Raw genomic sequence first — 24463 nt, 5'->3', positions numbered from 1 at the left:
CAGAGCTAACATTTTGGCAAACGGCAACTTCTCTTCTCTGCCTTCTTCTGAACACATACAATGCCTCAGGCACTGTATAATGCTCTGTGTTAATGGGGACAAGGCAGGCAAAGTCCCTTAAGGGCCTTACATTTCAAAAATTTAGTTGTACATAATGAAATAACAATAAAGAAAATAAATGCCAGGGAGTGAAAAAATGCTGTAATACCAATAAACAAGGAAAGGTATAGAGAAAGAAGGAGAGGGATACTGCTTTGGAATGGGTAATGTCCTATCTTTAGTGACCTTATTTGAATTCTAGAGAAACCGACACATTTATTTTAAAAAAGTGTTTTGATGTCTGAGATTTGCTTTAAAAAAAAATCTATGGTGAGGATATCAACAAAACCAGACTAGCCATGGTTGGTTATTTAAAGTAGGTGATGTGAGGGGTTCCAAAAAGGCAGTGGAGTGAATGGAAGCTACACAGAGTAGCTCCCAGGACCAAACATAAATTACAACTAAAATAAAGACAAATCGTCAGAAAAAGAACAACAGAAAAGCAGCTGGAGAGGACCCACATAACCATGGTAAGAAAGAGGATATGAAATGGAGCCTGGTAGAAACTGTGGAGGCACGAAAGGGTGGGCTGGTAGCCTACGAACAGAGGCTGTTTCAGCTGTGAGCAGCTCCCTCGGGGTTAAAATCCCAAGCTGGCTGCACAGTGCAGAGGGCTGGGACAGAGCACTAAATTAGATGCAGCCACTCACCTTGGGCTCTGGCAGAGGGAGGGCAGACTGGACTATAACTGTGTGAACAGACTCGGGAGCTTGGAGAGCTGGGACAGCAGTGGAAGTTTTTTTGCAGAAACATTCCCTCACAGGACAGTGGGCATCTTGCTCAAAGAGTTCCTTCCCAGAGCCCCAGGGAGAAGCAGCAGCCCCTCCCTCAGAAATTTAACACCACCCAGCCAGGTGAGAGAAATGTAAATTGAGGCTAATTAACAGCCAGCAAGCATCTGCCCCACCCTTTGGAAATCTTTCCCTGAACACCTGAGGGAATTTTTCATTCAGTTGAGGGCTACAACCCAAGGCTCATTAAGTACCTGAGACTAATAGCCTCCAGGCAAAAAGCTAGAAGATAACTGAACCTTTCCTGGGCTTGCAAATCTAGCCAGGAAAGTAAGACTTTACAGTGGTGTTTAAGGTGGATCCTCTCACACTCATCCAAACCCAGTAGAGGGAGCTACAACCAGTGGAACACCAACACCCACAGGGAAAATTGGGCAGGATCCAAAACCCACTGAGACAGCCCAAGTGGTAAAACAAAGAAACAAATTCCAAATGAAAGAATCAGATAATTTAACTAAAGATAAAATAAATGAAAGGGAATTGAACAAGCTATCAGAGGGAGAGTTCAGAGTAATAATCATGAGGAAGCTCATAGTGTGAGTAAAGATTTAGAGCACTGAAAACCAACCAATTGGAAATGAAGAATGACATAGCAGAAATTAAGAACACATTGGAAGGAACAACAAGCAGAGTAGAGGAGGCTGAGGATCAGATCAGTGAATTAGAAGACAGAGAAGAAAAAATTGCCCAGAGAACCAAAAAGAAAAAAAACAATTAAAAAACAGGATGACAGCCTGAGAGAACTGTGGGACAATATAAACATACAAACATTCTCATCATGGAATTCCAGAAGAAGAAAATGAGCAAGGGTTAGAGAATATATCTGAAGAAATAGTGACAGAAAACTTCTCTAACTTGGTAAAGGAAAAAGGCATACAAGTACAAGAACCACAGAGAGCCTCAAGTAAGAAGCAGCCAAACAGGCCCACACCAAGACACATAATAATTAAAATGCCAAAAATTAAAGACAAAGAAAGAATCCTAAAGGCAGCACGAGATAAGCAACAGGTTACCTACAAAGGATCTCTCATTAGGCTATCAGCTGACTTTTCAACAGAAACACTACAGGTCAGAAGGAAATGGCATGAAGTAATCAAGGTAATGAAAAACAAGGATCTGAATCCATCCAAGACTACTCTACTCAGCAAGGCTACCATTCAACATAGAAGTTGAAATAAGGAACTTTACAGACAAACAATGGCTAAGGGAATATATTAGCACCAAACCAGCACTGCAAGAAATGTTAAAAGGACTGCTGTAATTAGTGGAAGAAATAATAAGAAAAATATGACCACAATAAACAAAAGTGGCAATAAATAAGTACATATCAATAATAACCTTAAATGTAAATGGATTGAATGCTCCAATCAAAACACAGAGTAGCTGATTGGATAAGAAAGCAAGAAAGCAAGATATATATATATATATAAAGCAAGAAAGCAAGATATATATATATCTATTACAAAGAGGCCCAATTCACAACAAAAGACTCACACATGTTGAAAGTGAAGGGATAGAAAAAAATCTTTCAAGTAAATGGAAAGGAAAAAAAAAGCTGGGGTAGCAATACTCATAGCTCATAAAATAGACTTTAAAATAAAGGCCATACTAGAGACGAAGATGGCCACTACATAATATTGAAAGGGTATATCAAACAGGAAAATATAACATTGGTAAACAAATGCACCCAACATAAGAGCACCAAAATACACTAATTAAACTTCTGGAGGACTTCAAAAGACAAGTCAACAGCACTACAATTATAGCAGGGGACTTCAACACCCCACTGACATCACTGGACAGATCCTCTAGATAAAAAATTAACAAGGAAACACAGACTCTAAATGAAGTGCTAGATCAAATAGATTTAATAGATATCTACAGAGAATTACACCCCAAAACTGCAGAATTCACATTCTTCTCTAGTGCACATGGGACATTCTCAAAGATAGACCACATGTTAGGGCACAAATTAAGTCTTTACAAGTTCAAGAAGATTGAAATCATATCAAGCATCTTCTCAGATCACAATGGCATGAAAGTAGAAATCAAATGCAACAAAAACATGCAAAGACATTTGAAAACATGGAGGCTAAATAGCATATTATTGAACAATGAATTCGTTACCATGGAGATCAAGGAAGAGGTTAAAAACTTTCTGGAAATCAATTAAAATGAACACACTACAACACAAAAATCAATGGGATGCAGCGAAAGCAGTTCTGAGAGGGAAGTTCATAGCAAGAGAAATTTTTAATAGATTATCTAACCTCACAACTTAAAGAACTAGGAAGCAAATGGAAAGAAAACCCCACAGCAAGTAGAAAGGAGAAAATAGTAAAGATCAGAGCAGAAGTAAATGACATGGAGATAAAAAAAACAATTCAAAGGATCAACAAAACAAAGAGCTGGTCCTTTGAAAAGATAAACAAGATTGATGGACCCTTAGCAAGACTCACCAAGAAAGAAAGAGAGAGAGAGAACCCAAATACACAAAATCAGACATGAAAGAGGAGAAATAATAACTGACACCACAGAAATACAAAGGATTGTGAACAAATATTATGAACAATTATACGGCAAAAAATTCGACAATCTAAGTGAAATGGACAAATTCCTAGAAACACACAGTCTCCCAAAACTGAACTGGGAAGAGATAGAAAACTTGAACAGACCAATAACAACAAAAGAAACTGAAGATATAATCAAGACTCTCCCAGCAATCAAAAGCCCAGGCCCAGATGGCTTCACAGGGGAATTTTACTGAACACTCAAAGAAGAACTAATACCCATTCTCCTCAAACTATTTCAAAATATTCAAGAAGAAGGAAGACTTCCAAACACGTTCTATGAGGCCAGCATAATTCTAATTCCAAAACCAGAAAAAGACAATACAAAGAAAGAAAACTACAGACCAATATCCCTGATGAACATAGATGCCAAAATCCTGAACAAAGTACTAGCAAATCGAATCCTGCAATACTTTAAAAAAATTATTCATCATTACCAAGTGGGATTCATCCCAGGGATGCAAGGCTGGTACAATATGCACAAATCAATAAATGTGATACACCACATAAACAAAACATAAGATAAAAGATATGATCATATCAATAGATGCTGAAAAAGCATTCGACAAAATCCAGCACCCAGTTCTGATAAAAACGCCCAACAATCTGGGAATAGAGGGATCATATCTCAAAATAATAAAGGCCATATATAGAAGACCTACAGCCAACGTCATACTCAATGGGCAAAAACTAAAAACATTTCCCTTAAGAACAGGAACTAAACAAGGATGCCCACTTTTGCCACTCTTATTTAACATAGTACTGGAAGTCTTAGCCACAGCAATCAGACATGAAGAAAAAGTAAAAGGGATCCAAATTGGAAAGGAGGAAGTGAAACTGTCATTATTCGCAGATGACATGATACTATATGTAGAAAAACCCTAAGACTCCATCAAAAATTTACTAGACATAATAAAGGAATTTGGCAAAGTAGCAGGAAACAAAGTTAACGTCAAGAAATCAACAGCATTCTTATACACCAATGATGAACTCACAGAAAAAGAAACTAAAAAAACAATCCCATTTACCATCATGGCAAAAAATTAAGATACCTAGGAATAAACTTAACCAAAGAAATAAAGGACCTATTTGCAGAAAACTACAGGTCATTGAAAAAAGAAATAGAGGAAGATACAATCATCAAAATGGAAAGGCAACCCACTGTATGGAAGAGCATAACTGCCAATGATATATCAGATAAGGGGTTAATTTCCAATATATATAGAGTGTTCATACAACTCAACAAAAGGAAAACAAAGAACCCAATTAAAAAATGGGCAGAGGAACTAAATAGACACCTCTCCAAACAGGACATACAAACGGCTAAGAGACATATGAAGAAATGCTCAACATCACTAATTATCAGAGAGATGCAAATTAAAACAATAGTGAGGTATCACCTCACACCTGTCAGAATGGCCGCCATCAACAAATCATCAAACAACAAGTGTTGGTGAGGGTGTGGAGAAAAGGGGACTCTAGTACACTGCTGGTGGGAATGCAGACTGGTGCAGCCACTATGGAAAAAAATATGGTGTTACCTCAAAAAATTAAAAATTGAACATCCATTTCATCCAGTGATCCCACTTCTAGGAATATACCCTACGAAGCCTGAAACATCAATCAGAAAGACTATATATACCCCCATGTTTGTAGCAGCACTATTTACAATAGCTAAGATCTGGAAACAGCCCAAATGTCCATCAGTAGACAAATGGATAAAAAAGTGGTGGTACATATAAACAATGGAGTACTATGCAGCTGTAAGAAAGCAAGATCTCTTATCCTTTGAGACAACATGGAGGGACCTGGAAAGTATTAGCATAAGTGGAACAAGCCAAGCAGAGAAAAAGCAAATATCACATGATCTCACTTATTTGTGGAATATAATGAACATAATAGTCTGAGAAATGGGGTAGTCCCAGAAACGTGGAAGTGGGGTACAGACTGAGAATCCCCAGAAGAGGGCGTGGTGGGGGAGAGATAAAACACAGAACTTATATGCATGTATGCATGAACAATGGATATGGACAACAAAGTTGAGGACAGGGCGGGGAGGAAGGGGGATGGAGGAATAAGTGGGGGAAAAAGGACTAACATCTGTAACAAAAATAAATTAAAAAAAAAAAAAAAAAAAGAGAAAAGGACCTGAATACACACTCTTCCAAAGAGGGTATACTGATGGCCAATTGACATATAAAAAATACTCAATGTCACTAATCATTAGAAAGATGTAAATTAAAACTGCAATATATATCACTTCACACCTGTCAGAATGGCTATCATCAATAAATCAACAAAGAACAAGCGCTGGTGAGCATGTGGAGATAAGGGAACCCTTGTGCACTGTTGATGGGAACGCAGATTGGTGCAGCCACTGTGGAAAGCAGTATGAAACTACCTCAAAAAATTAAAAATGAAACTGCCTTATGACCCAGCAATTCCACGTCTGGAATTTACCCAAAGAAACCTGAAACAACAATTTGAAAGAATATATGCACCTCTGCCTTCATTGCAGCGTTACTTACAATTGCTGAGATTTGGAAGCAGCCCAAAGTGTCTATCAGTGGATGAGTGGATAAAACAGCTGTGGTACTATGGGGTACTACTCAGCCATTAAATTTTTTTTTAACTTTTGCAACAACATAGATGGATCTGGAGAACATTATGCTAAGTGAAATAAGCCCATCAGAGAAAGACAAATATCATACAATTTCACTCATATGTGGAATTTAATGAACAAACTGAATTAACGAGTGAAACAGAGACAGACTCATAGATAGAGAGCAGGCAGACAGCTCTGGTTGAGGGTGGTGGAAGAATTGATCAAAAAAGAACAAGAAAAACCTCATGGACATGGACAACGGTGTGGTGATTGCTGGGAGATGGGGGTGGGTGGAGGCGGAAGAAGGTATAGGAGGGATGAATGGCGATGGGATGGGAAAATTATAATAAAATAAAAAATAATGTCTGAATTACATATTTACTAGAGACTATAAACACCTACTTTCAGATTGATTTCCTAGTTTAGTACTTGTAAATATGCCTGGGTTTCATTTTTGAAACGGAAAATACGGTAGTTTTAATGTGAATATATTTCCTGCAGACTGTATCATTGTCCTCAATTCTCTATCTCTCCCTGTGACACTCCCTAAAAAGAATTGTCTGTGGGGAGTTGATTCTGGAGCTGAAGAAGGTGAGGTTGGAGAGCCATGGAAAGGTCCCAGGAAACAGTGTCTTGGCTCATGTGCCAAGGCCCTGGGGCCTAACTAGCTGTGCTTGTGGAGCAGGGATGAAGCGAGTGAGGAGAGACGGGCAGGGCTTGTGGTCTTATTGTAAGTACAGTGCATATGACCAGGGGCTGCCGCATCTGCATGTGTCTGGAGCACGGGGCCACCGGACTTGCTGGTGGACTGCATGTGGGATGAAGCCAAGAGGAATCGAGGACGATAGGTAGGTTTTCACCAGAGTGACCGGGGTGCCATCCATGGACACTGGGAGCCTGAGCAGGGAACCCGGACTTTCCTTCTTTGTTTTGTTTTCTCTTATTTCGTGGGGACTTGGGCGGTGGCCCTCCAGCAGCTCAGAACAGTCCCTTAGCTTGTTCCTGAGGCACCTCTCAGTCTGAACCCAACTCTCCATCCATCAGCTGTGGCCACAGATCAGGGCTGTTGCCTACAGAATGGTCATTTCCACGTGAACCAGCTTTTTTATTCTAATTCAGTTTTCATATTAGCTATGAACTTCTGAATTTTTTTATGTCTTTATTGATGCTAATAGTAAAGATAATTGCCAAGTATGATTTGGGGAAAGAGTTTGTGTCTGAGAGGTAGGATGGTTGGAATTAGTAGGAAAAAACCCTAAGATATGCAATTTTCCGGTACAGTGTCCGTAGCCCAGAGGCAGGAGAACGAGGGGATGGCAGAACCCGGTACACTGAGCTCAGCACAGCATGCTTGAATGGAAAGGAGTTTAAAAAACAATATTTGCTTAGTTGCCTTTTAAAAATATTTCTCGAAAATAAAAACAGTACATACTAAACCAGACAACATTCTTATTTATGCTTCTCTAAATTTTTTTATAGTGTTTCTCTAGATACGTTAGCCAGAAGAGAACGTAACTGTAACATTCCTATCAACGCTCCTCAATGCATCTGAACTCTGGACAATAAACAGCCCCGAGGACCGCTTAGGCCAGCCCCTCACCAGGGACAGCCTGGCCGTCAGCAGAGGGACCCAGGTCTGTGGGAGGCACTCCCCAGGGTGAGAGCATCCTCCTCGGAGAGAAACACTGGTGGTCTCCAGGGTGGGAACCACTGCTCCCACAGGCCACAGAGGTAGCATCTGCACACATCCTGGGGATAGGTTGTGTCCCCCTGTCCTCAAGAAAAGTCATCTCAGGGAGGCTGAAGGCCCCCATGGAGCAGTCAGATCCCCTGGGCCTACTTCCCAGCTGCTCCTACACAGCTGCTGAACGTAAGCAAACATTTTGATGGCCCCTCTCTCTGGTTCCAGATCCATACAAAGGAGGAGCAATCAGTCTCCTCTGAGAATGAAATGTGATGGTAAATATAAGATCCTTGATGCACTAAGTGCTCAATACATGTTAGCTCCACCTGTAAGGAGACACGCAATCCTAAGCCTCTCCTGAGAAAGCATAGACCAAGGGAAACCTAATTCCCTAGGCCATCTGCACCCTGTGGGGTGTGGAATGGGGCAAGGACAGTCCCCAGCCCCATTCCATACAATATGGAAAAGAGACATGGCCTAGAAGTGTACTGGGGAGAGGAATTGCTTGGGGTATACCAGATGGCCCTGGAATAAGACATCATTGCTCTTAATATATCAAATAAATGTATCGAGGGGCTCATTGGGAGGAGTGAGGAGGATGCAGAAAGTCCAGCTGTACCCCAGAAGTCGGCAGGGAGGAGCATATTCACCACATGGAGGTTCACCTGATGCCTGAGGATTTTCATTAATTTGTGTGTTTTTATTTTTAAATTAAGCTCTTCATGCATCATTGTTCTACATATGTTATATAGCTTAGTTAGTACAACTCTCATACTGGCCCCATTTTACAGAAGAGAAAAATGAGGCAGAGAACAGAACACTCAGTTGGTCAAGGCCATGCATGTGATGTGTGCCAGAGCCAAATGGCAGGGCCGAAGCCTAGCAGATGTCATCTTCTGTCAATCCAAGGTGAATACATATTCCTGGGAAAGTTACCAGTGCACCTGCCACAGACTCAGGTCCCCGTACATGCTTTTATTCCCACTGGCCAACTTGTGGGATTCATGACTCATCTCTCAAGGGACCAGGTAGCTGAGGGGAGGGTGTGGTGATGCAGCTTGAGGGCAGACCCAGAATCCAAACCATCCTCGGCCAGGATGCTGCTGTGGTTAGGGGGAGGGATTAACCCCCAGCTTTGCATCTGAAAAAGGAGGTGGCCAGGCTTCTGAAATAGGGTCATCCTTCCACTTGTCCAAGCAGCATCTGTCCTCAGAGGGTCCCCAGCAAATGGTCAGCAAGGGCTTTGAGGGCTTGGCTGGTGGAGGTGAACGCAGTGTGGTGTAGGACATTGGTCACCCAGAGGCACCGAAGGGGCTACTTACTGTAGACTGTGCCGTCGTGAAGAGTGTATCTGTGAATGAAGGGAGTGTGGTGAGGGAAATTGGTCACATAGAAGACCCGAGGGTACTTACCATAGAATTCCTCTTTGCTAAACTTGAATCTACAAATAACTTGGTTCTTGTTCACTGCATTATCGAAGCCTTTTCCAGAAACCACCAATTCATAGTTTTCTGCAAGGGTAACATCCAAAAGTCTGTGTGAGGAGCGCTGAGTGCTGTCTCCCCTCTGATCACAGGTAGTGCACACCACTCCCCAAAACGGAAATCCCAGGGGACTCATGGGAGGAATTCTGCGTCTGGACACATCGGTGCGCCCTCTCAGCCGGGTGCTCACCAGTGTCCCTGAGGGTCCTCTGTGAGGGGCTGGGCTGGGCCTGGAGCACTCAGGGGCCCCTGACCATGGAGCACACGAGGACCCCAGCCTCATTCCCTGCACAGGTACAAACCCCCCGTGGGCGTCTGACCCGGGCGTCCTGGTCCCCCTACGGGGTGCAGCAGTGCTCTCACCAGGCCCCCCTTAGATAAATGACAGAGGAGTGAAGTCAACCTGAAGACACCCTCCCTGATGTCTAAGCTGAGCACCCAGGCCTGGGTGCCCCAGGGTCTTCCTGACACTCAGGGGTCATTTTCTCCTCCCTGTCATTGTGTGTGCCTGAGGCAGCCCGGAGACCCCAGGGGCAAGGTCGGCTGTTGGGTGAGGCAGGAAGGACTTGAAGACCCTGCACAGGAGACCCCGCCATAGAAGGAAAATCCTTCCTTAGCTGAGGTTCCAGAAGTCTGCAGAGGACTCTCTTCCTCTGCCTCCTCCTGACCCTCCCTGACCTCACCACCACCCTGGAGTCACCCAGCCCTTCCTTCTGCCAGTGTGGGGACCTCCCAGAAGATCATTTGCAATATATATTCCAGGATCCCTTGTTGGCAGGACCTAAATGAAAAGCCATCTCACAACTGGACATAGTCAGAGAAGGACAGTTCGTCTGAGTAGGGAGAAGCCAGGCTCTAAATGTGGCAGAAAGAGCCAGCGCAGTAATCCGGCCACACAGAAGGCAAGAAGGACCCAGAAGTGAGGTCACCTGTGGGAGGCCAAGCCTCAGAGAGTGGGGGGACTGGACCCCAGGAGCTGGGCCTGGCGTACAGAACAGCCGCCCCCAAGCCCATCTCCAGCCTTTGCAGCAGGAGGGCCCGAGAGCTGACAGGCCCTGCAGGACCCAGGCCACCTGCCAAGAGGTCTCGGTCCTCAGGGCCCTGGCGGGAAGATGGGCGGAGGCACTGCCCTGCAGGCCGAGGAGGCAGCCCCTCCTGCTCGCCCCCTGCCTGAGGTCTCAGGCACCACCCCACAAACTTGTTTGGAGCAGTATCTTGAGAAGGGTCCTTGCAATTCACCCAGGGCTCTGACTGGAGCGCCCCCTATCAGTGTTCATTGCCTTGTGTGCCAGCTTTCCACCAGGAGGCAGCAGTCTCAAAGGTCAGCAGAGAGGCGGGGCATGCTGGGCAGCCTCCAGTTGTGTGGAGGGAGGGCCCTGTCACCTCAGCTGCGGCCGTGGGGGAGGGAAGTCCACTGGCCTCCTGACCTATGTTCTCACAGCTGCTCAGACATCATGGCCTGTGTGTGTCCAGGGCCATATTCAGGAAATGAAGCTGTCAGGTTGGCTGCTGGGCTGGGTGCTTTAAACAGAAGTGTGTAGAGACCCACTGTGGGAGGTGTCTCTAAGCCACCCCATGCCTCATACTGCAGTTCTCGGACCGTCCCCTCCAGCCTGGGTCCGCACGGGGTGGGGCAGCTGATCCTGATGGAAGGAGCAGGGTCTGCCACCGCTGGTCAGGCACCTGTGCCGGGTCCTGTGCCAGTCACGGCAGAATCGAGGGCCTTTCCCTCACAACTGGTCTGACGGTGGGGACCGTTCTCTCCACTTCCTGACACAGGAGTGGCGCTGGCAGATGGGGCATCAGCTCCTGGTTGCCCGCCCTTGGGAAAGAGCTCAGACATGTGCACGGTTGTGTGACCCCTCCACCTACTGCCCTGCAGCCTACCATGGAGAGCAGAGTGTAGAGCCAGCTGCCTGGGTCTGCATCCCCCTGGATGTGGCTGGGTGCTGTCCCCAGGGGGAGAGTGCACTCATCCATCACCTCAGCAGTGCAGAGCCAGGCACCTGGATGCTCCAGTCTGCAGATCCAGAGCTCATGACAGCCGGAGGGCTCCTATCACAGAGGTAACGCACAGGAGGCCCTCGGCGCACTGATGCAGGACCCTCAGAGGTGGGGTACAGAGGGAGGGCTCCTATCACAGAGGTAACGCACAGGAGGCCCTCAGCTCACTGATGCAGGACCCTCGGGGGTGGGGTGCTGGGGTGCAGAGGGAGGGCTCCCATCACAGAGGTAACCTACAGGAGGCCCTCAGCTCACTGATTGTCACCCTACGTAGACGTGTCAAGTCCCAGGTAGATGTCAGGGAGAGAGTTCCTAGTAACTGCTGGGAGTGTTATTGGCCCTGAGTGTCACTGTGGATGGAGGCCTTTCACCTAGTGTGACCGCAGAAGGGGAACACTGTCCACACCTTTTCCTTCCCCGGTGAGGTAATCCTGTCTCCTTCTCTGTTGCGGATGTTAACTTGCAATGGTATTTCAAATCTGGCATGAGGCTTGCATTCTTGGGTGACTCCTAGTTAGTTTTGATGGATTTCCTTATATGTGTTTTTGGATTTTATTAACTAGCTTTTTTGTTGAGTTTTCGAAACTATTTTTCTCAGTTCTTCATTAGACTTTTGGTTTTGAGATTTATATATACTAACACTAGATTTACTATGGTAATCATTTCACAATATGTGTGCAGTCCCAATGCGAGACCCCTTAACTTCTACAGAGCTCCATGTCCATCTTGCTCAGTACAGCTGGGAAAATGCAGTTAGGTGCATGTACCTAGACCACAACGTGGCCTACACACCCTGCAAAAACAGGCTCTTAATGAGGTGCACTGCCCCCCCCCCACTGCTCCAGGCAGACACACTGCACACACCCACCACGACACCACACACACGCCACACACACTCAGACCTCTCCCACCACACGAACACCACATACTCCAAACACTCACACACAACGCACACCCCAAAGGCAGGTGCTCACAGCACCACAGCACCCACAGGACAGTCACACAATTCACAGCCCTGTGTTTACAACAGCAACTTCACGTTGTACCTTTTGCACAGGGATTTGAAGGCTTCACTTTTGTCATTTCGATACAGGTCCTACTTGCAAGCTGCAATCGAAGGACAGGTGGAGGGTCAGAAAGGGTGTACAAGGTCACGGTGGACCCCCCATTCCCTTCTCACATTCAGCCCAACTCACAAAATTAATAATCTTCTTTAGACCCCTAAATCCAGAGTCCACTCCAAACACGTGATTCTTGCTGTCTGCAATTTCCATTAGCTACAAATGAGAGGTGATGGCGTGAGCCACAGCCAGGTGGGGACACAGCAGGTTCCCGTCCCAGGAGGCGGTATCTGCACTCAGGCCACTTCGACCCCTGGGCCAGACCCTGTGCCCGCCGGCAGCACAGCCTCAGGAGGGAAGTGCTCCCCCCCACCTCTGGGGTGCAGGTTCTACATCGCACTCGTTACTCTTGTCTGAGTGGCAGTCTGTGGTCCGAACCCTGCGGTGAGCTAAAGGGCCATCCTCTGGACGAGCCTTGGAAAGCTCCTTTGAAACATTCCCCAAATGGGCTCAGGTATGCCTCTGGTTACCTGTTCAGAATTACCTGTTCTCTTTTGTAGCCATTTACACCCACGCCGTAAATGACAGCCCCCAGTGCCCGAGCCCTTGCAACCTACACAGAGAAAGTGCTGGGTATAAATTACCAAGCACAGGGAGCAAAGCGCTAGCCGTGAGGACTGCACTCACTTCTTTCTTCGTCAGGTTAAATGCTACTTTTAGCAGCGTCCCGTCGGTCAGAGCGATGATCGTCACTGGATTAGTGCTTCCTGAGGAAATACCATGGAGTAGGCCGGTCACCAAAGGCACCTGGAGTGGCCCGCTGCAGGCCGCGAGGGACACAGTAGTGCTCTGCACACCTCCTCTGGGAGAGGTCGCCCAGACCCGAACATATGCCACCCAGAGCCCGTGGAGGACTTTGATACTGACTGCAGAGTAAGAGGGAGCCTTTGTCCAAACCCACTTTACAGACGGGGAGACTGAGCTCAGCTGGGGCCACTTCCTACTGAACTCTCACTGCTACCGGCTGGTGCAGCCTTCGCCCTGAACAGCGACCGCAGCTGCTCCAGGGGACAAGCCTAACCCTTCAGGGAGCAAAGGGCGGGGAAGCCCGACCCCACTGAGTGGAGGGCCGGGGTCCCGCCCCAGACAGTGTCTGCGGGCTCTCCTGCTGGCATCTGTGGGCCCAGTGGTTCGCTCAGGGTCAGAGGCCCTTGGGCCGCAGATCCCGTGCCCAGCTCACCGCCGGTGTCCACGAGACCCACGCGTTTTCCTGACTATACCTGCGACCCTACAGTCCAAATGGGGATGGTTCTGGGCTTTTCCACTGTTGGAGACTCTGTCACAGGACAAGAGTCAACCAAAGGGAAGAAGCTGAACAGAACAGGAGCCAGAACCAGCCTGTGGCAGAGACACAGGGTGCTGAGCAGGGAGCAACCCAGCTCTTCAGGAAACTGAATTCGGTGTGTTCTAGGTCCCTGGCTCTTTCGTTTTCATGCAGCCCAACTCTAAGTCAAGCACCTCACATTTAATCAGAACCAAGAATGCACCCACGGGAGCCTGTGTAGTCTGAGCAACGTCAAGGGGGTGGGTTTGTCCTCGCTGCACGGAGGAGGAGCCTGCAGCACCCAGAGGGCCAGCGGCTTGGTCCAGCCTCAGCGCTCGGAGTGGCCCAGGCGGGTCTGCAGCCAGACCTCGCTGAGGCCCTGCCCGCCTCTGCCCTGGACAGGACCATAAGGAAGTGCGCAGGCTGCTTACCTTTGGAGACCTCATTTTCAATCTGCTGATTTGCCTGTAAGAAATGAAGGAATGTTGGGGGAGGGCTGTGTGATAACCCCATATCTTCTAAGAACTTGACAAAGTGACGAGATACTCAAAGCTGCAGAGTGAGTACCAGTTTAAGTCCTTTATGCATGTTTGTTGCTCCTGTAGGAACCACGTTTCGAAGTCTGCTAAGACCGTCCTGTATCAATTTTCTGAAAAAAATTTACAAAGAGGTAGAATGAGGAGATGAGAGTTAAAACCACCCCAAGCTGACCTGATGCTGTTTAGCATTGTGCCCAACTGCCTGGGTGGGAGGGGACACAGTGGAGTGACCGTTCAAGGCCCTTCTGTGACTTTGAAGTTGAAGGCATTGTTCCGGCCTTGTCTGTCCCCACCTGGGGAGCACTGGATGGGGCTGGGGGGTGACGCTCAGCTGGTCCCAGGGCTGTGGCATGGCTTCCTCTGAGCTCACCTGTCTCAGGCACACAGGCCTCAGGCGACCGGCCTTGGCTTTGGGGGGCACCATGGATGTGCAGCGTGAACCCCGCACCTACAAGGTGGCTGGCAGTATGTGAGCTTCTAAGAGGCCCTCAGGTGGGCACACTCCTCCAACAGGTAAGGCTGAGTTTGGCAAAGGTCACCCCACTGAGCCCCTGCCCTGCACCAGCTCCCCTGGCACAGACCCTGGTCTCCTGGTCCTCCAGCCCCCTCCCTTCCCCCCGTCCCCCCACCTGTGGTGCAGGAAGAGCCAAGCTGCTCAGGCAGAGGCTCCGGGCCCCAGGGCTGCGGGAGAACAAGCCCAGGTGCGGGGAGTGGCCCGAGGCTTCCGTGCCCGCGGAGGACCAGGGCTCTCAGGCTGCCTGGGCCCTGCCTGTCCCTGCTGTGAGGGCAGAGAGCAGGGCTGGCCCTGGGCCGGAGGGCTGGGCTGAAGTTCAGGGCAGCCAGTGAGACAGGGACCAGCTGCCTCAGAAGGGAAGCTGAGCCTGGACCCTGAGGGCCCCCCCCCCCCCCCCCCCCCCCCCCCCCCCCCCCGCGTCTCACCGCAGGGGGGAGAGATGCCTCCTGGGTGTGACCCCGCCCAGCCAAGGGGGTGAGGAGGCCTCGGACCCAGGGCCAGTGGAGGCCGAGCCAGGCGTGTCCAGCTCAGCGCGGGGCCCTCCCGCACCCACACCTCACTGTGGAACATTAGTTTGTCAGCATCTGGGCAGATGTGCTGGGATTGTCCCCCCTTGGCCTGCAGCCCAGCACCAGGGGCCTGGCCCCGCCCCTCTGAGCAGGTCCTGCCTGGCGCTGCCCCGCCCCCTTCCCAGCTCTGCTCCTGGAGGGACCACCAGGTCCTGGGCCTGCACCAGACTCCTCTTTCCCTGTCCCCCTCCCTCACACAGGATGTCACAGGTCCCTGTTCCCCTGGCCCCAGACTCAGTCCTGGCCCCTCCCCCATGGGAGAGGGCCCCACTTTCACCTTCCAGAGAGGACCCGGGGTCCTGCAGGAGCCTCCCCACAGCTTGTCCTGCTCGGGCCCTGAGCATGTGTGGGAGGAGGCAGTGGTCCTCCTGTCCCCAGGACTCGCTCCTCCCCCAGGGGCCCCAGCCCACCCCCACCGGCACTCTCTCTGCCCCCCGGAACCCCCCCAGGCACGTGCTGTCATCCACCTCCACCCACTGGGGTCTCTCTCTCCTGAACACAAACCACAGGCTGACACAAACCAGGCCTCCCCTCCCCTCGTGGGGGGCAGCCCGTCCCCTCCCTGCTCCTCCTCAGAGCCAGCCTGTTCTGAGACAGGGGAGTGTGAGGGGTCTCAGGACGGTGCAGGCAGGGCTGGGAGGGGGCAGGGATGGTCTGCAAGCAGAGGGCGGCCAGGGCCAGTGCAGCCAGGTTCAGAGCAGGCCCGGAGCCGCCGCTGGAGACCAGGGTGGGCTCTGGGGAGCTCAGCCCAACCCAACCTGCACCACAGTGCTCCCCACGCTGTCTCAGGGAGATCCCCTTGTTTCCTGGCTCTCCCTTTGGCCTGGCCCACTGGGCCTGCCTTGGGGGTTGATGGCACTTACCTGTCTGAGGTGATCTCCAGGACAGTGTTGCCATCTGTGGAGTAGGTGATGAAGGACACCTTTTGTTTTGGGCTGGGGACAAAGCACTCCTCGTGAGATGACATAAACAGGGGCTCCAAATGATGCTAATGAGCAGCCGTAGAGGGGGTGCATGACAACTGCCCGCTCCCCACCCCCACTCTTCCACCTGGGGCCCACTTTCTTTTTTCTTTTTTTTTTTTTTTAATCCTCATTCGAGGACATTTTTCCATTTTTTGTACAGACAGAATGGGAGGGAGAGAGAGGAAGAGAGAGAGAGGGAAACATCGATGTGAAAGGGACACATCGAGTGGCTGCCACCCGCACGACCAACCAGGGCCGGGGACAAACTGCAACCGAGGTACATGCCCTTAGCGGGAACCGAACCCGGGTCTCTCCGGACCGCAGGCGGACGCTCTAACCGCTGAGCCAAACCGGCCAGGGCTGGGGCCCACTTTCAACCCAGTGGTTCCCATGACTGGAGTGAAGGGTTCTGAGGTGTGGAGATAGGGTTCATTCCTGGAAGAGAGGGCCAGGGTGGCATCCTGCCCCCGCCCTGTTCTCCCAGCACCCAAAGTGTTCACACTCACACACAGGGGCATGTGCCATGCACAGTGCACACATGAGGAGGTGGGCATCTCTTTGTCCTGCATGAGGGCCTCCCTGAGGGTCTCCTGCTATAAATTTCTTTGAGCCTTCACTGTTGTTCTTGTCTGTGTTCCTGCTTCATCTCATCTTAATTTAGTCTTACTCTTTGCAAGGATACACCCCCTTTTTCCTCTCCCTCCCACTGCCTTATTGATCTGCTTACTTCCATTATATCTTAGCTAAATGGTTACCATACATCCCTAGCTCTACCTGCTACTGCTCTTGGTCTTTCTTGTCACTCACCATTGCCAGACTATTCTTTTAGAGACACAACTGTGATCAGTCCACTCTTGCTCAAGATTCTTCCGTAGCTCCCTAGTGTTCGCAGCAGGAAGTCCAAGCCCTTGGCCTGGTATCACGGATGTCTGAGGCCTGAGCCCCATCCGTCAGTTCAGCCTGCTCTCCCAGCTTCTCTCTGTGTCAACCCCACTCTTCAGCCAAACAGACCACTCACTGCACAGGATGTGTCTGGATGGGATGTTACCCTGTCTCTCCCCATTCTTCAACCCCATTCAAATTTCTACATGCTCTGTGAAGCCATCCTTAACTTGTTTTTTTAGGAGTTTTTGCTTTTTTCTAGGTTTTATTTTATTTTTTCTTCAAGTTCCCTTTTCCTTTGCCCCCAGCACCATTTATCAAGGTGTTCAGCTACCGTATTACTGTTTGGCCCCTTTTCCAGTCTGTGAGTCCTCGGTGGCAGCCTGTGTCCCTTGCACTACCATCTGACTTCCTGCCAGGAACCCAGCAAAGTCACCTGATGGAAACAGTGTGACCCATCCTGTCCTGCGTCAGAACGCTGCTTGGGCTTCATGCCCCTGACCTGAGGGACCCCCGTGCCCTGGGAGTTTCAGCAGCTGTGTGCTCTGCCTGGCAGGGGAGAACACCCCACAACATGAAGAAGCCATACTTTTCAAACTTCTTTACCACTTCCTCCACGAGGTTGTAGATGTCGATCCAGTTGTTGCCTACACTGCCGGACCTGAAATTGAAGACTCGTGTCAGAGGGATCCGTGCCCCTGTTCTGTGGGCATAGTCTCTCTTTCCCGCCTCCCAGCACGCCCTCTATAAGCTCCTCCCGTCTTCTTGTAGTTGAAGGACGCCACACACCCTAAGTGACCTCACTGGGTCACCTGGTGGTGACTTACATCAGTGTGAATGGTGGGATGGTTGACCACCCAGACCTGTGTGCTTGGGACTGAGGGGCTCCAGGGGTGAGGGACTTCTGTTGGCAGGCCTGGATGATTGTTCATGCGAGGTGGGCCTGAGGTGGGACGCCTTGTTCAGAAAAGCCTCTAGTGATTCTGACATGTTGGATTGCCTGGTCCCCACTTCCTTTAGGAAATAAATATTCTCAGCTGTCTACCATCTCCTACTCCTTGAAGGGTTATGGGTGGGGCAGGGCTCTCTGTCTGCACGTCGCCATTTCTCTACCATTTCTTCAGCCTCTTCTAGGCTGTTTTAAAAACTGTCAACTGGTTGAGAAAATGAACAATAGGTAATTCCAACAATTTGAAGGTTAAAATGGGTGCATATATACCAGGTACTTTACATATATAATCTCTAATTCCAGAGCAAGCCTATGATATCAGCATTTTAAAATAAATTTAAATTTTGTTTTTCAATTACAGTTTACATACAATTTTATATTATATTGGTTTCAGGTGTATGTCCAGTGGTTAGACAATCACATACTTTAGAAAGTGGCCCCCTATATTTCAATTAGCCACCTGGCACCATACATAGTTGTTACAATATTATTGACTATATTCTCTATGCTGTACTGTGCATCCCCGTGACTATTTTGTAACTACCAATCTGTACTTCTAAATCCCTTCACCTTTTTCACCCAGCCCCCCTTCCCTTCCCCTCAGGGAACCACCAGTCTGTTCTTTGTATCTGTGTGTCTTCTACTATGTTTATGCATTTGTGATGTTCCTTAGATTCCACAGATAAGGGAATCATATGGTATTTGTCTTTCTCTGACTTATTTAACTTAGCATAGAGACCTTCTAGGTCTGTCCATGCTGTCGCAAATGGTAAAATTTCAAATTTATTTTATGCCCAAGTAATATTCCATTGTATATATGTACCGCCACTTGTGTTTACCTCTCATCTCTTGATGGGTATTTGAGTTGCTTCCGTATCTTGACTGTTGTTAATAATGCTGCAATGAACACAGGGGTGCATATATTCTTTCAAATAATTGTTTTAGGTTTCATCAGGTATATTCCCAGAGGAGGAATTGCTGGTCATAGGCAATTCTATTTTTAATTTTTGGAGGAAACTCCATATTGTTTTCCACAGTGGCTGCACCAGTCTGCATTCCCACCTATAGTGCACGAGGGCCCCTTTTCTCCACATCCTCATCAACTCTTGTTTGTTGATTTATTGATGACAGCCATTCTGACAGGTGTGAGGTGATAGTTCATTGTAGTTTCAATTTGCATTTTTTCCTCCTGATGATTAGCGATGCTGAGTATCTTTTCGCGTGTCTATTGGCCATCTACAGGTCCTCTTTGGAGAACTTTTAGGTCCTTTGCCCACTTTTTAATTTGATTGTTTGTTCGTTTATTTTGGTGTTGAGTTGTATAAATTCTTTATAAATCTTGGATATTAACCCCTTATTAGATGCATCATTGGTGAATATATTCTCCCAATGTGTAGGTTGTCTTTTTTGTTATTGTTGACGGTTTTCTTTGTTATGCAAAAACCTTTCATTTTGATGTAGTCCCTTTTGTTTATTTTTCTTTTGTTTTTCTTGCCTAAGGAGATATATCAGAAAAAATATTGCCAAGAAAATGTCAGAGATTTTACTGCCTATGTTTTTTTCTAGTAGGTTTGGGGTTTGCATTTTGCTTTTAAGTCTTTAATCCATTTTGAATTTACTTTTGTATATGGTGTAAGAAGGTTATCTAGTTATTTTTTTGTTTTTGCATGTATCTATCTAATTTTTCCAACACTAAACAATCGAACAGTCTTTATTCCATTGATTGTTCTTGCCTCCTTTGTTATATATTTATTGACTATATAGGTGTGAGTTTATTTCTGGGCTCTCTGTTCTGTTTCATTAGTGTATGTGTCTGTTTTTATGCTAGTGGTAGCTGTTATTTTTAAATAATTTTTTTTTTTTAGCTATAGTTGACATACAATATTATATTAGTTTCAGGTATACAACATAATGACTAGACATTTATATAACCTACAAAGTGATTATTTAGATAAGTGTGGTACCCATCTGACACCATACATATTTATTACATATTATTGACTATAGTCCCTATGCTGTACTTTACATTCCTGTGACTGATTTTATAACTGGAAGTTTGTACATCTTAATTCTTTCCCCTTTCTTATCTAGTCTCCTAAACTGCTTCCCATCTGGCAATCATCAATTTGTTCTCTATGAGTTAGTACCATGCTGTTTTGATTACCAAAGCCTTGTAGTATTAATTTGATATACTAGAAGGTAGCATGATACCTCCAAATTTGTTATTTATCAAGGTTGCTGTGGCTATTTGGAATCTTTTGTGGTTTCATATACATTTTTGGATTATTTGTTCTAGTTCTCTAAAAAAGGCCATTGGTATTTTGACAAGAATTGTATTGAATATATCATTTGTTTTGGGTAGTCTGGACATTTTAATGTTAATCTTCCTATCCATGAGCATGGTATATGCTTTCATTTATTTGTATTTTCAATATCTTATGGTTTTCCACGTATAGCTCTTTTTACCTCCTTGGTTAAATTTAGTTGTAGATATTTAAAAATATATATATTTTTATTGATTATTTTTAGAGAGAGTGGAAGGGAGAGAGAGAGAAACATTGATGTGAGAAACATCTATTGCCTGCCTCCTGCATGCCCCCAATTGGGGATTGCGTCTGCAACCCAGGCATGTGCCCTGACCAGGAATCAAATTGGGACCTCTCAGTCCATGGGATGATGCTCAATCCACTGAGCCACACGGGCCAGGCTGTAGGTACATTTTTTTATACAATTGTTAATGGGATTTTAAAATTCTTTAATTTCTCTTTCTGATAGATCATTATTGGTGTATAAAAATGCAACTGATTCCTGAATATTTATTTTGTATCCTGCTATTTTACTGAATTAATTTTTCAGTTCTAGTAGATTTGGTAAATCTTTAGGGTTCTCTGTATATAGTATTATGTACAGTTTTATTTCTTCCTTTCCAATTTGTTAAGTTTTTCATTCTTCTTCTTGTCTGCCTTTGTGGCTAGGACTTCCAATACTATGTTGAATAAGCATTTAAAAGTGGACATTTCTGTCTTGTTCCTGATCTTAAGGGAATTGCTTTTATTTTTTTCTCCATTGAGTATGAAGTTGGCTGTGGGTTTGTCATATACAGCTTTTATTACATGTAGGTATGTTCTGTTCCCACTTTGCTGAGAATTTTTATCATAAATGGGTGCTGGATGTTGTCAAATATTTTTTATGCATCTATTGATATGATCATATAATTTTTATCCTTCATTTTGTTTATGTGATGCATTATGTTAATTGATTTGCCAATATTAAACCTAGCTTGCATCCCAGGAATAAATCCCACTTGATGTGTGATTTTTAAATATATTGTTGAATTTGGTTTGCTAATAATTTGTTGAGGTTTTGCATCTATGTTCATCAGGAATATTTTCCTATAATTTTCTTTCTTTATAGTGTCTTAATCGGTTTTGGATTCAGGATAATGCTGGCCTCATAAAATGAGCTTCAGAGTTGTTCTTCATCTTGAATTTTTTAGACTAGTTTGATAATGATAGGTGTTAGTTCTTGAAATGTTTGGTAAACATTTATCTGCGAAGCCATCTGGTTCAGGACTTTGGTTTGGAGTTTCTTATTACTGCTTTAATTTCAATAGTTGTAATTAGTCTGTTCAGATTTTCTGTTTCTTTTTGATTCAGTCTTGGGAGAGTATATGCTTCTAGACATTAATTCATTTTTTCCAGACTGTACAGTTTGTTGCCATATAACTATTTGTAATATTTTCTTATAATTGTTTGTATTTTTGTGGTGTCAGTTGTTACTTCTTTTTCACTTCTGATTCTTTTTGGGTCCTCTCTCTTTTTTTCTTCGTAAGTCTGCTTAAAAATTTGTCAATCTTGTTTAAGTTTTCAAAAGAACTGGCTCTTGGTTTTATTGCTCCTTCGTATTTTTTTTTAACTTTATTATATTTATTTCAATGCTGATCTTCATTATTTTCTTCCTTCTATTCACTTTGATCTTTGTTTGTTGTTCTTTATCTAGTTCCTTTAGGTATAAGGCTAAATTGTTTGAGATTTTTTTCTTATTTCTTGAGGTAGGTCGGTAATGCTATGAATTTCCCTCTTTGGACTGCTTTTCTGTGTCCCATATATTTTTGTGTTGTCATATTTTTATTCGTCTCAAGGTATCTTTTGATTTCTTCCTTGATCTCATTGTTAGCTCATTCATTGTTTAGTAACATATTATTTAGCCTCTATGTCTTTGTGTGTTTTTCAGTTTTTTTCTTGTAATTGTTGTCTAATTTCATACCATTGTGATCAAAGAACATGCTTGATATATAATTTCAATCTTCTTAAATTTATTAGGACTTGTTTTGTGGACTAACATGTAGTTTATCCTGGAAAATGTTCCATGTGTACTTGGAAAACAATGCTACTTGGGGGATAAAATGCTCTTAAAATATCAATTAAATCCACCTGGTCCAGTGTGTCATTAAAAGCTGCTGTTTTCCTGTTGATTTTCTGTCTGGAATATCTATTCACTGATATCAGTGGGGTGTTAAAGTCTCTTACTGTGACAGTATTATTGTTGATTTCTTCCTTTATGTCTATCAGTATATGCCTTGTATATTTAGGTGTTCCTAGGATGGGTGCATAAATGTTTATAAGGATTATATCCTCTTGTGGGATCTTTATCTTCATGTAATGTCAGTCTTTGTCTCTTACAGCCTTTGTTTTGAAGTCTATTTTGTCTGATGTAAACATTACTATTCCAGCATTTTTCTTTTCTATTTACATAAAAAATATTTTTCTATTCCTTACTTTCAGTCGGTGTGTTTCTTTTGATCTGAAGTCAGTTCTTTTTGATATAATATACATGGGTCTTGTTTTTAGAGTCATTCATCTATGTATGTCTTCTGATTGGAATATTTAATGCATTTACATTTAAATTATTGATAGGTACATAGTTATTGCCATTTTATTATTTATATTTATGTTTTCTTTTCTTTTGCTACTTAATAAGAAAGTCTCTAACATTTCTTGTTATACTGGTTTGATGGTGATAAACTTCTTTAGTTTTTTATTTTTTGTCCGGGAAGCTCTTTATCTCTCCTTTAATTTTAAATGATAGCCTTGCTGGTTAGAGTAGTCCTGGTTGTAGGTTCTTCCTTTTCATCACTTTGAATATTTTGTGCCAATCCCTTCTGCCTGCAAATTTTCTGTTGAGAAATCACCTGACAGTCTTATAGGAAATCACTTGTAAGTAACTGTCTTTTTCTTGCTGTACTTAAGATTCTCTCTGTCTTTATCATTTGACATTTTAAATAGGGTGTGTCTTTTTATGGGCCTCTTTGTGTTCATTTTGTTTGGGACTGCATTTCCCAGACTGTTGGGTTCTAAGTGTTTTTTAGGGAAGTTTTCAGTCATTTCTTCAAATAGGTTCTTAATCCCTTGCTCTCTTTTCTTTTTCTGGTACCGCTATGATACAAATGTTGTTATATTTGATATTGTCCCAGAAGTCCATTAAACTATCCTCATTTGAAAAAATTCTTTTTGCCTTTTGTTGCTCTGATTGGTTATTTTCTGATGCCTTGTCTTCCAAATTGCTGATTTGATTTTCTGCTTCATCTGCTATTGATTTCTTCTAGTGTATTCCTTATTTCAGGCATTGTATTCCTCATTTATGACCTTATTTTTGGCATCTATGTCCTTTTTTATGGTTTTTGTAGTTCTCACTGAGTTATCCATTCTTTCCCTAAGTTTCTTGAGCATCCTTATAATAATTTTTTTGAACCCTGTTTCTGGTGGATTGTTTGCCTTCATTTCATTTAGTTCTTTGTCTGGGAACTTCTGTTTTTTCATCCTGGGCTTATATCTTTGTTTTCTCTTTTTGGCGGCCTCTTTGAATTTGTTTTTGTGTATTAGGTAGGTCTATTATATCTACCAGTTTGGTAGGTGTCCTGTGGAGCTCTGGGGCACAGCCTCCCTGTTCACCTGAGTTGGGTGCTCCAGGAGCACTCATTGTGTAGATTATATGAGCCTCCTGTTGTAGTTGAGTTTTGATTGCTGTTGGCCCATCTGTGGTTGGGCTGACCCTCAGGCTGGCTGGCTGGGAGGATTGACTCTAACCAGTGTACAAGCTGTTGTGCGGGTCTCACCCCACAAGCACTACTCACCCCAGCATGGTCTGGTGCCTGCCAAAGCCCCATTTTGAGTATGCCTCTTTTGGAGCTAATTGGATTGTGCTCTGATATGGTCTGAAGCCAGCCACCAGATGTATTAGTTCTGGGGCCTTTTGGGAGGGAATGCAGTGCAGGTCAATGTCAGATGCTCACTCTGATTGCCCCTGGCAACCTGCTGGGAACTACAAAGCAATTTACAGTTGGTAGCTGCTTTTCCTCAGCCTGGGTGCACATGGGAGGGACCAGGTAGTACTGATGTCAGCTTCCACTAGTACTGGGATAGG

General features: G+C 45.4%; 1 protein-coding gene across 1 annotated transcript in view; it reads right to left on the bottom strand.

Moving 5' to 3' along the window:
* Positions 1 to 24463, bottom strand: part of LOC118632123 (anthrax toxin receptor-like) — a 55923-nt gene that overhangs the window by 8790 nt on the left and 22670 nt on the right. Inside the window, 2 exon segments of the mRNA XM_036264864.1 lie at positions 16108 to 16179; positions 17663 to 17752. Of these exon segments, the coding sequence (XP_036120757.1) occupies positions 16108 to 16179; positions 17663 to 17752 (162 nt within the window).

The sequence above is a fragment of the Molossus molossus genome, unplaced genomic scaffold, assembly GCF_014108415.1.
Source record: "Molossus molossus isolate mMolMol1 unplaced genomic scaffold, mMolMol1.p scaffold_m16_p_17, whole genome shotgun sequence".
NCBI classification, from domain to species: domain Eukaryota; kingdom Metazoa; phylum Chordata; class Mammalia; order Chiroptera; family Molossidae; genus Molossus; species Molossus molossus.
This window is presented reverse-complemented; position numbering and strand designations above follow the sequence as displayed.